The 12,049-nt window shown below is 37.8% G+C and overlaps 1 protein-coding gene across 3 annotated transcripts in view; it reads left to right on the plus strand.

Annotated features, from left to right (window-relative positions):
* The window catches only part of FTCDNL1 (formiminotransferase cyclodeaminase N-terminal like), a 121,715-nt gene extending 114,660 nt beyond the window's left edge, over nucleotides 1-7,055 (plus strand). For all 3 annotated transcript variants that reach the window (XM_078146912.1, XM_078146914.1, XM_078146913.1), the window contains one exon: nucleotides 2,640-7,055. In XM_078146912.1, coding sequence (XP_078003038.1) covers nucleotides 2,640-3,067 — 428 coding nt within the window. In that variant the 3' untranslated portion in view covers nucleotides 3,068-7,055. The remainder of the gene's footprint in view (nucleotides 1-2,639) is intronic.
* Nucleotides 7,056-12,049: the final 4,994 nt, after the last annotated feature.

A 12,049-nucleotide genomic window follows, 5' to 3' on the forward strand; every position in this document is an offset into this window, starting at 1 on the left:
AAAACTTTAATGTTATCACCTAATTCTTACTTATCCTACATTACCCAATCTTTTGCTAATTCTTATCATTTTTAAGTTTTCATGACATTCATGTCATCTGTCATACTTGTCCCTTTCTTTCTACTTATAAAACCATCAGAGCAGCTAGGTGGCTCAATGGATAGAGTGTCAGGCCTAGAGTCAGGGAAACTCATCTCCGTAAGTTCAAATCTGGCCTCAAACATTTACTGGCTATGTGACCTTGGGCAAGTCACTTAAGCCTGTTTGCCTTAGTGTCCTCATCTGTAAAATGAGCTGGAGAAGGAAATGCCAAACCACTCTACTATATTTGCCAAGAAAACCCCAAATAGAGTCACAAAGAGACATGATCGGAAAGCAACTAAACAGCAACAATTATCTTTAATTCATTTTCCTTAAAAGGCAGGAGAGGTGGTGGAGCATTTGGTGGTGCAAGAGCAAGTTCAGGCCCTGAGGGACCTTTCAGGTTGGTCTCCCTACCCCAAGTCTCTCCTTATTCCAGTGTATCTTTCACCCAATGGCTAGAGTACTTTCTCTAAAGAGTAGTTCTGACAATGTCACTCTTGTGTTCAGTGAGATCCAGGGGCTCCCAATTACCTCCAGAATAAAAAATAAAGTCCTCTATTTAACATTTAAGGCTCTTTATAACTTGGCCTCTTTCTGTCTTATACTTTGCTCCCGTCAAGACCTCTCCAATCAAGCCACACTAGTTTACTTGCTGTTCCTCCACATGACAGTCTATCACCTAACTCTGTACCTTAGAATCCCCATGCCTGGATTTTTTTCCCCCCTCAACCTTTTTTTCTTAGTCCTTTGGCTTCCTTCAAAGCTCAGCTCAAATCCCACATTCTTCAGAAGGTCTTTCCTGGCTGTCTAGCTGCTAGTGACTTTTGCTCCAAGATTACCTTCTATTTACTCTATATATCATGTATGTACCTAATTATTTATACATTATCTCTCCCGTTAGAATGTTAACTCCTTATGGGAAGGGACTATTTTTGCCATTGTTTGTATACTTAGAGCTTAACATAGTGCCTAGTATGTATTAAGTGTTTAATCAATGCTTGTTGACTGACTGCCAGTGGCACGGGGCAGTGACTCACTCAGGAACAGGGGAAGGAGTTGGCTTCACTAGCTATGGAATGAAAAAAAAAAGCAAAACTGATCTGAGGCTTGTATACATAAAGTCAGCCCATGACCAGGGCAAAGTTCCTGTCTACCTCTCCTTATCCATAACAAAGCTCCATTTTGTCTTTCTGAGAGTTCTTTTACCATTCAGTTGGCATTAGATGGAAGTTGAAGATTATTTCGCAATAGTTTACTCTTTTTAAATTTATTTTGATTTATCAATAATCAATTCCATATGCTTTTGAGTTTAAAATTTTTCTCTCCGTTCCTCCCCACCACCCTCCCCAAGATGGCGCACAATCTGATATAGGCTATACATATGCATTCCTATTAAACATATTTTCACATTAGTGATATTGTAAGTAAGAATTAGAACCAATGGGAGAAACCATCAGAAAGAGGAAACAAAACTCAACAGAAGAAAAAAAATAGCAAATACTATGCTTCAATCTGCATTCAAACTCCATAGTTCTTTCTTTGGATGTGGATAGTATTTTCCATCACGAGGCCTTTGGAGATGTCTTAGATCTTTGTATTGCTGGAAAGGGTTAAGTTTATCAATATCAGTCATCACACAACGTGGCTGTTATCGTGTACAACGTTCTCTTGGTTCTGCTCATTTCACTCAGCATCAGGCCATCCAAGTCTTTCCAGGTTTTTCTGAAGTCAGCCTGTTCATCATTTCTTATAGGACAGTAGTGTTCCATTACATTCATATACCACAACTTGTTCAGCCATTCCCCAATTGATGGGCATCCTCTCAATTTCCAATTCTTTGCCACCACAAAAAGAGCTGCTATGAATATTTTTGTAGAATAGTTTACTCTTGATGATATCCCAGGGGACCACTGGAATCTTTTCAGTAAGAGATGACATGGTCAGATGTTTGATTTAGGAAACTCCCTTTAGCAACACTAGAAAATGGATTGGAGAGGGGAGAGATTTGAGGTAGGAAGACCATACCTTTGCTCATAGTGTAAGTGCAGGGGGTTTTAAACTTTTTGTGTATGTCATGGATCCACCTGGAAGTCTGCTGAAGCTAGAATTATGTTTTTAAATATGTAAGACTTAATTTTCTTCCTATCCAAATTCATAGATACCTAAAATCTATCCATGGACCTTTGAAAGATCAGTTAATCTCAAGTTAAGAATCAAGTCTCCCATGTTTTATAATTATCTAGGTTGAAAAAGTCCTCCAAATGCTTTTAAAATTGATATAATAAAAATGATATAATATGTTTCCTTATACTCACTGTTATCTCAGAAAGCTATGTCAACTTTGCTCAGATATCACCACAAAGATAATGTTTCAGAAAATTGTGAGTCACTGAAAAGAGAGAACATTAATGATGGCACTTCACATTATTTTGTGGTGAAAGCAGGCCAAAGAAAGTGTTTTATTGGTGATCTCAACAGATTAAAGAGAGGGTTCTTGAAATACTCCAAATTGGAACTTGTTCTTATTCACTAATATAATTTTCTAATGATTGTAGGTATTGGTGCCAGCCCCTATGTGATGAACTGCAATGTGACAATTGACTCTCAAGATTTGGTTACAGGAAAAAAGATTGCAAGTGCGATCAGAGGCTCCAGTGTGGATGGACTAAAGGGTGTTCAAGCTATGGCTTTTCCTCATGGTGGGAAAATTGAAATTGCTTGTAATGTAGAAAGTTTCAAAGATCAAAATCCTATAGAAAACACAGGGTATATAACATACTGTATTCTTGGGCATCATTATTCTTACATTTCTCCTCAGTCTCTAGAGGCTCAAATTAAAAAGCTGGCTCATGATGAGGGAATTAGCACCATTGGAACAGCATTGGTTGGGTTTACACCTCAGGAGTGCAAAGACTGTGCTGAATATGCTCTAAGGAAAAAGATTGGAGAATTCTGGAAGAAACGGGAAGGCATTTTCATGTGACTCCAGCAAGTGCTTTTCCATTAATTGGAAAGTGGCAGCCTCTACCAAACCCTTTCTTCATTAAGTAAGGATGAAAAGAAAATACACAGAGGTTGGATTGCAGCTGCAATAGGAAAATAGTATCTGTAAACATCAACAAAAAATGGCCTTGTGATTTTGCTATGATTATTAGGAGCACTTAGCTACTATGTGGTAATTAAGAAAAATCTTGGAAGAAAAAAAATCAGTTCTTGGAAAAAGAAAAAAAAGTATGTGTGTGTGTGTGTGTGTGTGTGTGTGTGTGTGTGTGTATCTCCACTAATTGATATAAATAAAGGCAAAGATAGACTTTATTTATTTAATTGCTCATTCTGAAGTACCTATACCTTCTGTTTCCAGCAGGTTCTCAATACCTTCTAGCATTATATGTGTATTGTTGGATAAAGTGATGCTCTTGGAGGCAAGAGAGACCTGGGTTCAGATTTTGCATCACAGATAAATCACCTAAACTCTTTGAGCCTCAGTTTTCTCACTCATTAAGGAGATGGAATAATATATTGAATACTTGCTTTACAAGATTGTTGTGGTATTTGAAGATAATATATGTAAAACACTTTATGAACCTTAAAATATTGTAACCAAATATGGGACAAAAAGGAAATGTGCCTTAAAAGATTACATAAATCAGAGCCATAACTAGGAATTCTAGCACCTGTGGCCAGGTCTGAGTGAGGGATGGAGATGCTTCAGGTTTGACACATCTGTGTGGTTGAGTAGCATTGGCTATGGAAATCACAGGAGTTGAGGAGATAGAACCATAACTCTGTAGTATTTGGAAGTCCAAGGATTGGGGTGGAAAATAAAACTAAGCCAGATACTGAAATTACTGTTGAAGAAGCTGAGTGATTTGGAGGTACACAGGAGATAGCAACAGAGATCTAGATAGGTTGGAATGAACTTTAAGGTAGGAGAGGCGGTTGCTGAGTGATAATGGCAGAAAGAGGGTTTGAAATGAAGAGGAAGGAATACGTCAACTTCTCTTCCCAACCCTGAATGTGAAAGGCTCTGGTAGAAAGAACAACTTTTCAAAGAATGCCAAGAGGCATGATATGTTCAGGAGGAAGCTAGATTTCAATGAATACCAGAACATGGAGGATTATAAAAGTCAGTCAACAATGTTTACTGTGTGCCAGGTACTGTGCTAAATAGTAGGGATACAAAGGAAGGCAAAATATGGTCACTGCCCTCAAAGAACTCACATTCTATTAGAAGGAGATCATATGCAAGCAACTCTGTGTGTGTGTGTGTGTGTGTGTGTGTGTGTGTGTGTGTGATGTATGGAGTATTCCAGAAGAACTAGCACTCTAGTGTGAGGGCTTGTCGAACCCTTTTCATGGTTGCTCATCCATCTTTGGTGGCTCCAAGAAGCTGTAGCATGCACAGCAGCCACACCCCAGTAAACCATGTAGGCAGACAGCCTAAACCAGGTTGGGGGTAACCAACAGGCCTCAAACCTGTTAGTAAGTTAGGGGGATGTCTACCACAACCATGTGAAGACTTTTGTAGGCACAATGGGTGGATGAAACCCATTTGTTCCAGTGGCCATGAAGGTGGCTAAAGCAGGAGCTATGGAATACTTGGAGCTTGGTCAGACATCAAAAACACCAAGGTCATCCACTACATCTGTGGACTTCCAGGACTCTGGAAGAGAGAGTGAGGCTGATGACTTTGTGTAACTCTGCCTCACTTAAATCCAATTCATGCACAAGTTAAGACATCATACACACACACACACACACACATATATATATATATATATATATATATATATATATGCATACACACATACATACACACATATAGTATAATAGAATCTATAACATATATCATAAAATAACATGTTATATATTATATATAATGGCATACACGTACACATATAAGGTAGCACTGAGCAGGTGAGGAGGCACTGAGAAAAGCCTTTTATAGAAGATAGGATTTAACTTGAGTTTTGAAGGAATCCAGGGAAGCCAGGAGGCAGAGGAAAGGAGAACATTCCAGGCATGAGATACAGCCAATGAAAAGGCAAAGAGTTGTGAGGTAGTGTGCAGTGAGAGGTCTAATATGGAATAAAGTTTAACAATCAACAGGCTTTTATTAAATATTTGTTAGTCTCTGGAAACAGAAATACAAAAATTATACATTCTCCTGGAAGAAGTGAGGGCTGAGGAGTATAGGGAATTGGCCCATAGTAATTAAAGCCCTGGATATTATTACTATCTTTTGCCACTAATGAACTATATTAATTCCTATGGTAATAATAACAATAGTTAGCATTTATAACTCTTTAGGGTTTGCAAAAAAATGTTATTTTATTTTATCCATATAGCAATCTGGGAAGGTATGTCCTAATATTATTCTCATTTTACAGATGAGGAAACTGAGGCTGAGAGAGGTTAAGTGGCTTTCCCAGGGTAGCAGAGCTAATAAGTGTCTGAAGCTGGATTTGAGTTCAGGTCTTCTAGTTCTAGTACTCTATCCACTGTATCACCTAACTGCCTGTCAGATTACTGGGAGTGAGTCAGGCCATCTTTAGGGTAGATAATTATCTATTTTGTTTTAATAGATACTTTAAAATAGTATTCAGAAACCATTGAAATACAGAGGGATTTTTCATAGACTAAATAGTATGATTCAGTTAATAGTATAACCTAACACAACTCAGAACAACATAACCACTTCTAGGGGATGTGGTAGGCAGGACTCTCAGGCCTTGGGGAAGAGGTTGCACTATATGACTTCTGAGGTCCCTCCATTCCAACTCTGTAATTTTGTGATTGAGGGGTGGGGAGAGTTATAAAAAATACTCCACTTTCTATTTTCATATTTTCATGTCCCTTCATTATAGCATTTTGTGTACTTTAGTGGTAATCTTGAGAGTAGGGTTTGTCTTTTGTTGAGGGTTCGTACTGGGAACCATTACAGGTTGAGTTTAAAAGCCACTTTCTTCATCACTACCATGTGAGGTAGGGAGTATAAGTCTTATTATTCCCATTTTCCAGATGGAAAAGCTGAGGTTGAAAGTTAAGTGACTTCCGCAGCTAGGAAGCATTAGAACTGGCACTAAATCTAGGTCTTCTAACTCTCAGGGTTTATGCCATTATGCTGCACTGACTGTCATACTGACCATGCTTATGAGTACAGATTGTTTCATTTTACATACACACACACACACACACACACACACACTTATATATGTATATATGTGTATATATACACATAAATATATCTATATACATACATATATATATATGTGTATATATACACATAAATATATCTATATACATACATATAAACATACATATCCCTAGGCACCTAGCACAGTGCCTAGAATGTTAACGGGTGAGGAATAAAGGTTTGTTAACTGATTGACTGATTAATTTTAAGTGATGTAGAGTATATAAATGGGAAATCTGAGTGATGAAGTAATGCATCGCTATTGGGTAAGATTAATGGCATTTGTTGGAAGAAATTTCAAGAGAAAGAAACCAACATGTGGTGTACATCTTGTTGTGACAATTAGTGTCTTCTAAGTACTTTCAAATCTTTGGAGATATGCTGTAAATACATAAAATTTGCATTGAAATCCTTGAAGATAGTCTATAAATACACAGAATTTGTACTTAGTCGTACCCATGATTTTCCATGGTGCTCCTGTCTAGCCATAAACGAATGAAATTTCATGATGGACTTTTTGATCACCTTTGTTTAGCAAGGAAGATTACAAACTTGTCTGGTAACAGCACATGATGTGAATTTGTTTGAAGGGACTACAAAAGAAGATGAACTCACTTATTCCTTAGACAGTAGCTTGTTATTTACTCTAATGTTCTGTATGCTTTGTATTTAAGCCTTGGACCCAAACACTTGATTTTCTTGCCAGAATTGTGATTTTTGTTTTCTTTTGGTTATTTATCATTATAAATAAAAAGTGGAAGGAAAAACAGTGAAACAGTCATGGTATCTGAGTATTGGTCATGTGTGCTCCTAATTGTGAGGGGTGAAGCATCTTTCCCGTTTGACTGGCTAGGTCAATGTACCTCTCTGGGTGTAACATGTGGGGAAGACACCTAACTTTCCTCTCCTCTAGCAATTTTTTGCAGACTTATTCTAGGGCTACAACCTTTTTCTCAGTATTTGAAGTCATTCATTTGGGTTTAGTATAAAAATCATACCAAATTGTGTAGAAGTTGATTTACTTTTCAATGACTTTCAAGGATAATCACACTCTTTCTGTGTATGCCCACATCAATGCATACCAAACTGCTTTTTTAGGAGCAGGCCCTGTTAGATCATATCACCTCAAATAAGGGAATTTTGTTAACAAATCCATGAATTCTTAAGAAAATATAATCTGTAGCTCAAATGCACACATAAATACACATGGATAAAGTATATAAGGTTCCCTTTTTCTACTTTTATCTCTTAAGCTGACTTCACTTACTGAATGTGAGCTTTAGTTGTGCTTATTTTTTTTAAACAAACATAAATCCTGTGCATCAAGTGGAAATATGTGACAATTATGTACATTTAAAAATTGTATTAGCTTATTATTTTGAGTGATAAATAATAGAATGTTGCAAAACCAGTAGATTCATAAACTACATGAACTGTGTACCCCAGCTCCCCTTTTCTTTCTCTTCTTTTCCCTTTCTCTTTCTCTTCATTATATTTCTCTAGCAAGTCTCTTTGGACCAACTCTTCATTCTCTCAGACTTCTACGGTTGGATGCAGATGTTACCAGTTCCATCCACATGGATCTGGCAAATAGAGCCTTGAATGATGCTAAGAAGGAGGTGGGGTGGGATGAGTGTAGGATTAACATCGCAATGATCATTCTACTTGGTCTGGTATTTAGCAAGTATTGTGAATGTGGCAGAAAATCTGCTGAAATGAAATAATCTTTGATATATATCCTATCCCATGTTAAATGTTATGTGAAAAAGCTAAAATAATTCTAAGCCTAACTTTTTATTTTGTTTTTTCTTCATTTGGGCATATAATGGGTATTATATGGAAAATGGAATCATCCCATTTAGTTCCCAATGCCTCCCAGGTCATTTTGCTTACCATTTGTACCCATGCCAGGACAAAATCAAATTGACATGGACAAAATAGAGAATTTACCCTCTATCAACTGCTTGGTAATTCTTACCCTGCCCAATTTAAAACTTTAAACTTTAATTTCTTTTAAGAGGTCCAAGGAGAGAAGAAAGCAAGTCTGGGAGTGATAAATGTTTTGTGGTTGCTTTTTTTTCCCTAACAACTTTGGAACTGGATCATAAGAAATAAAAACACTTCAATGAAAGGTGGGTTAAGTAAAATGTAGCTGTAAAAGAAAGCAAAAAAATGGGAGGGAGTGATGCTGTCTTTGCTTGACATGAAAAGAAAGTCTTGAACTGTAATTAGTTTCTACCATCTCGGAAGTGGAGTCCATGGTCAACAAAGGACCACTATAATAGAGATCTGTAAGAAATTTATCATTCCCTCTGGCTGAGCAAAAGCAGGCTTGATATATAGTTTTGTTTAGTATAAATAGTCTCGTGTTACTGTTTACTTTGTGGGAATATGAGGATCTCACTGACAGGCTACGTGCTCCAAAGCTTCGCTTTTCTGAAGCATTTCTTTGACTTGCTTGTTTGTACTTCCACAGAAACTTCAGGGCATAGCACAGAATTTGTCTGATAAGAATCCAGACTGTACAACCAGAGCATGTGGTGCTCTGGGGCTAGAAAGGCTTATTGTTTTAAGGAAGCCTGCACATGGCTTTTAAGAAAATCTATTTTTCATAGGTATGAACAATTACTAAGGACAATCTGTAATAAAACATCTGCAACTATTCAGCTATGGTGAAAGCAAATGTTCCTATGCATAGGGGATGTGCCCAGAGCACCTAGTCTGAATTTTGATCAATTGGCTGCTTCCCTTTCATTTATGTGTATTTTCAGGTTTCATCCCATAAAGCATTTATGTTAGTTTAGCATGATTTGGGAGTTGGAGCAGAGGCCTAAACATTGGAACCTATTTATCATCCAAGGTTCTTGGCAGAGAAACAAGCCCTCTTACAGTCTAAGCATGAGATAATAGAGACACAGAGATAGAGGCAGAGAATCTACAGGATCATCAGAGTTCCTAATAAAGGACAGACAACTGGTCTATTCTCTTTGTCAGCTCCCTATTGTCTTATCTCTTTATTATCTCCTTTATCAGTCTCTCTTCACCTCATCTGTGTCTTTATGAACCCTTCAGTCAGACAGGATCTGACTTATATCTCTGGAGTTAAGGGGGAGAAATATTAATGATGGCTTACTTATAGGTAGGATGTCCAAATGGAGTCTCAAGGTGTTCATTGATATAGCTTATTCTACCCTATGAAACACAGCAATGTAGTGTCAAAAATGCCCCATGAATCAACCCATCAGTCTACTGAAATCTTTACTAACTTTCCCTTTTAGATACAGTCTCATTTTATCAGACTGCCCTCATTAGCTTCGTCCAAACATTTTCCCAAGCCCTCTACCCATCCTTTCCTGTCCATACATTTCTATCCTACTTTAATGAGCTCTATTTGCAGCTGGCCACTATGCTACAGCAAGCCCTGTTCAGTCATTTTTCAGTTGTGTTTAACTCTTTGTGACCTCATTTGGGGTTTTCTTGGCAAAGATCCTAGAGCACTTTGCCATTTCCTTGTCCATATCACTTTAAAGATGAGGAAACGGAGGCAAACAAGGTTAAGTGACCTGCCCAAGGTCACACAGCTAAGCAGTGTCTGAGGCCAGATTTGAACTCAGAAAACTGAGTCTTCCTGACTTCAGACCCAGCGTTCCAGCCGCTGCACCACCTAGTTGCCCCAGAGCAAGTCCTGTATCTTCCTCTAATTCTACAACTCCACCTTCATTAAACAGGAAGTGACTGGTCTTTGGATGTTGTGGCAGTTGATGTCAATACCATCCTTGTACGGGCTGCTGTGAGAGGTACCTCATCACTGTTGTCCTGCCCCTTAGAAGTATGTGAGGTGCTGCCTGTAATAAGGCAGGCAAGGTCGAGACCCTGGCTTCCCCTAAACCTCTCTACCTTCTTCACAGTAGCCTTGTCAAGCCTTTCAGATGAGAAGTAGAAAGGGAGATAGAACAAAGGAAAAGAAAATCAAAATGAATCCTTGCAGTCTTTGTTTCCCCAGTACCCAGGAGGGTGGTTTGCATGTTGTAAACACTTAGCAAATGCTTATTGGTTGACCAGTAATGAGGAAATATTTATGAAGTCCCTAATATGTATCAAACACTGTTCTATGTGTTATGGAAGGTATAAGAGACATGATCCTGGCCCATAGGAAGTTCAGGATTTAGTTACTGAAACAAGACAAAACTGTTAGGTGACAAGATAGGAAACAATGAAGTACTAATTGTGTGATTCTGTAAATGTAACAGGAGTTAGTAAAGGAAATAATTATATTATAGGTTCATAGGATTTATAGTTAGAAGGTATCTCAGGACATCTAGTTCATCCATGTCATTTTCCAGAAGAGGAGACATATTCAGAAGGGGTAACCTGAATTGTCCAAATGCTCATAGCTAGTGAAACAGTTATCTCTTCCACATAGCCCAGGTTAGAAGCATTGTGCCCCCGCAATTTGGAAAATTCATGTAAAATTTTTTGGCCCTCCTTTCATACCAAAGAAGTCTGAATTTTTTTATAGGGTGTTTACAGTACCTTATTGAAAATTTGGGTTAGGTATTTGATTATAGGCTCTGTGTTGTCTGTTGGTCTTTGTGTCTTTGCATAAGCTTCTGCAAAACTCCCCCAAAATTCCCATTTCATTTCTTATGCCAACCCACAATATATTGAAGCCACAATGGGGAAGTCTCTATGTGGAAGGAATAACTGTAATGCAGTGAAGATTTTAGGGTCATGCAATTAGGACTTAAAGAAAATTTGGAGGCTATCTAGTTAAACTCTCTTATTTTACAGATGAGGAAACTGAGAGTTAAGAGAGGTTAAGTGAGTTAATAAGGCAACACAGGCAGCAAATGATAGAGAGATTCTAACCCAGGTCCTTTGATTCCAAATCTAGAGGTCTCTTCATTTCATCATTTAAGTTCAGGCTTTCTGATTCCATGTATACAGTAATTGTGGTATATGTATTTAGTTTCTGAAAAAAATAACTAAAATGTTGCTTACCACAAGATCATATTTTTTTTTTATTACTAGCAGTTTGTAAACTGATCATCGTTCCATCAAAGATTCTTGCTGATGACTCGCCATAGCCAATACATTTGCTATAACTTAGTAAGGTCCGGTTTGCAAATTCAGCTACCTCCCCCACTTAAGTACTTTCCCTGAGATTAGGTACACTGCCAACAGGTGGGAGCCATTCCTCATTCATGTGGTCCATTATCCAGCCACAAGACACATATTTTGTCTTAGAGCTAGATTTAAGTCTTTAACTTGCTACTCATTCTTTCAAAAATAAACACTCCTTTATTAATACAGCTGAACTTAACTAATATTACTAAGCACTGCTGTATAAAGATGATTTATAGAGAGCAAGTTTTTATTTTTTAAAGAAAATGAGATTCCTTATTTTGATCTTGCTTCTGCTCCTAGCACAGCCTTACACTTTGACCCTTTCAGTTCCTTACACATCTAACTGGCTTTTGACTTTGGCTTGTAGACACTACAGTTCTCACAAGCAACTACCTCCAGCCCCATCCCCTCCAGTCAAACCAGAAAGGGTTCAACCAGCACAATTAACATTGTTTAGTCAAAGCCTTTTATAGGCCAGGAGAATATTATAATTCCAAACTAGCTGGGTTGGGGATGAATTGTCCCCTCTCCTGAGTTTAACAATTGGAAAATTACATGCCCAAGGTAGCTTTCATTCTCCTTGTCCTTTTGCAAAGCAAAAACAAACAAACAAACAAACAAACAAAACCCAAGGGAATCTGA

This window comes from Phascolarctos cinereus, unplaced genomic scaffold, assembly GCF_003287225.1.
Source record: "Phascolarctos cinereus isolate Bilbo 61053 unplaced genomic scaffold, phaCin_HiC Scaffold_726;HRSCAF=1367, whole genome shotgun sequence".
In the NCBI taxonomy this organism is placed as follows: domain Eukaryota; kingdom Metazoa; phylum Chordata; class Mammalia; order Diprotodontia; family Phascolarctidae; genus Phascolarctos; species Phascolarctos cinereus.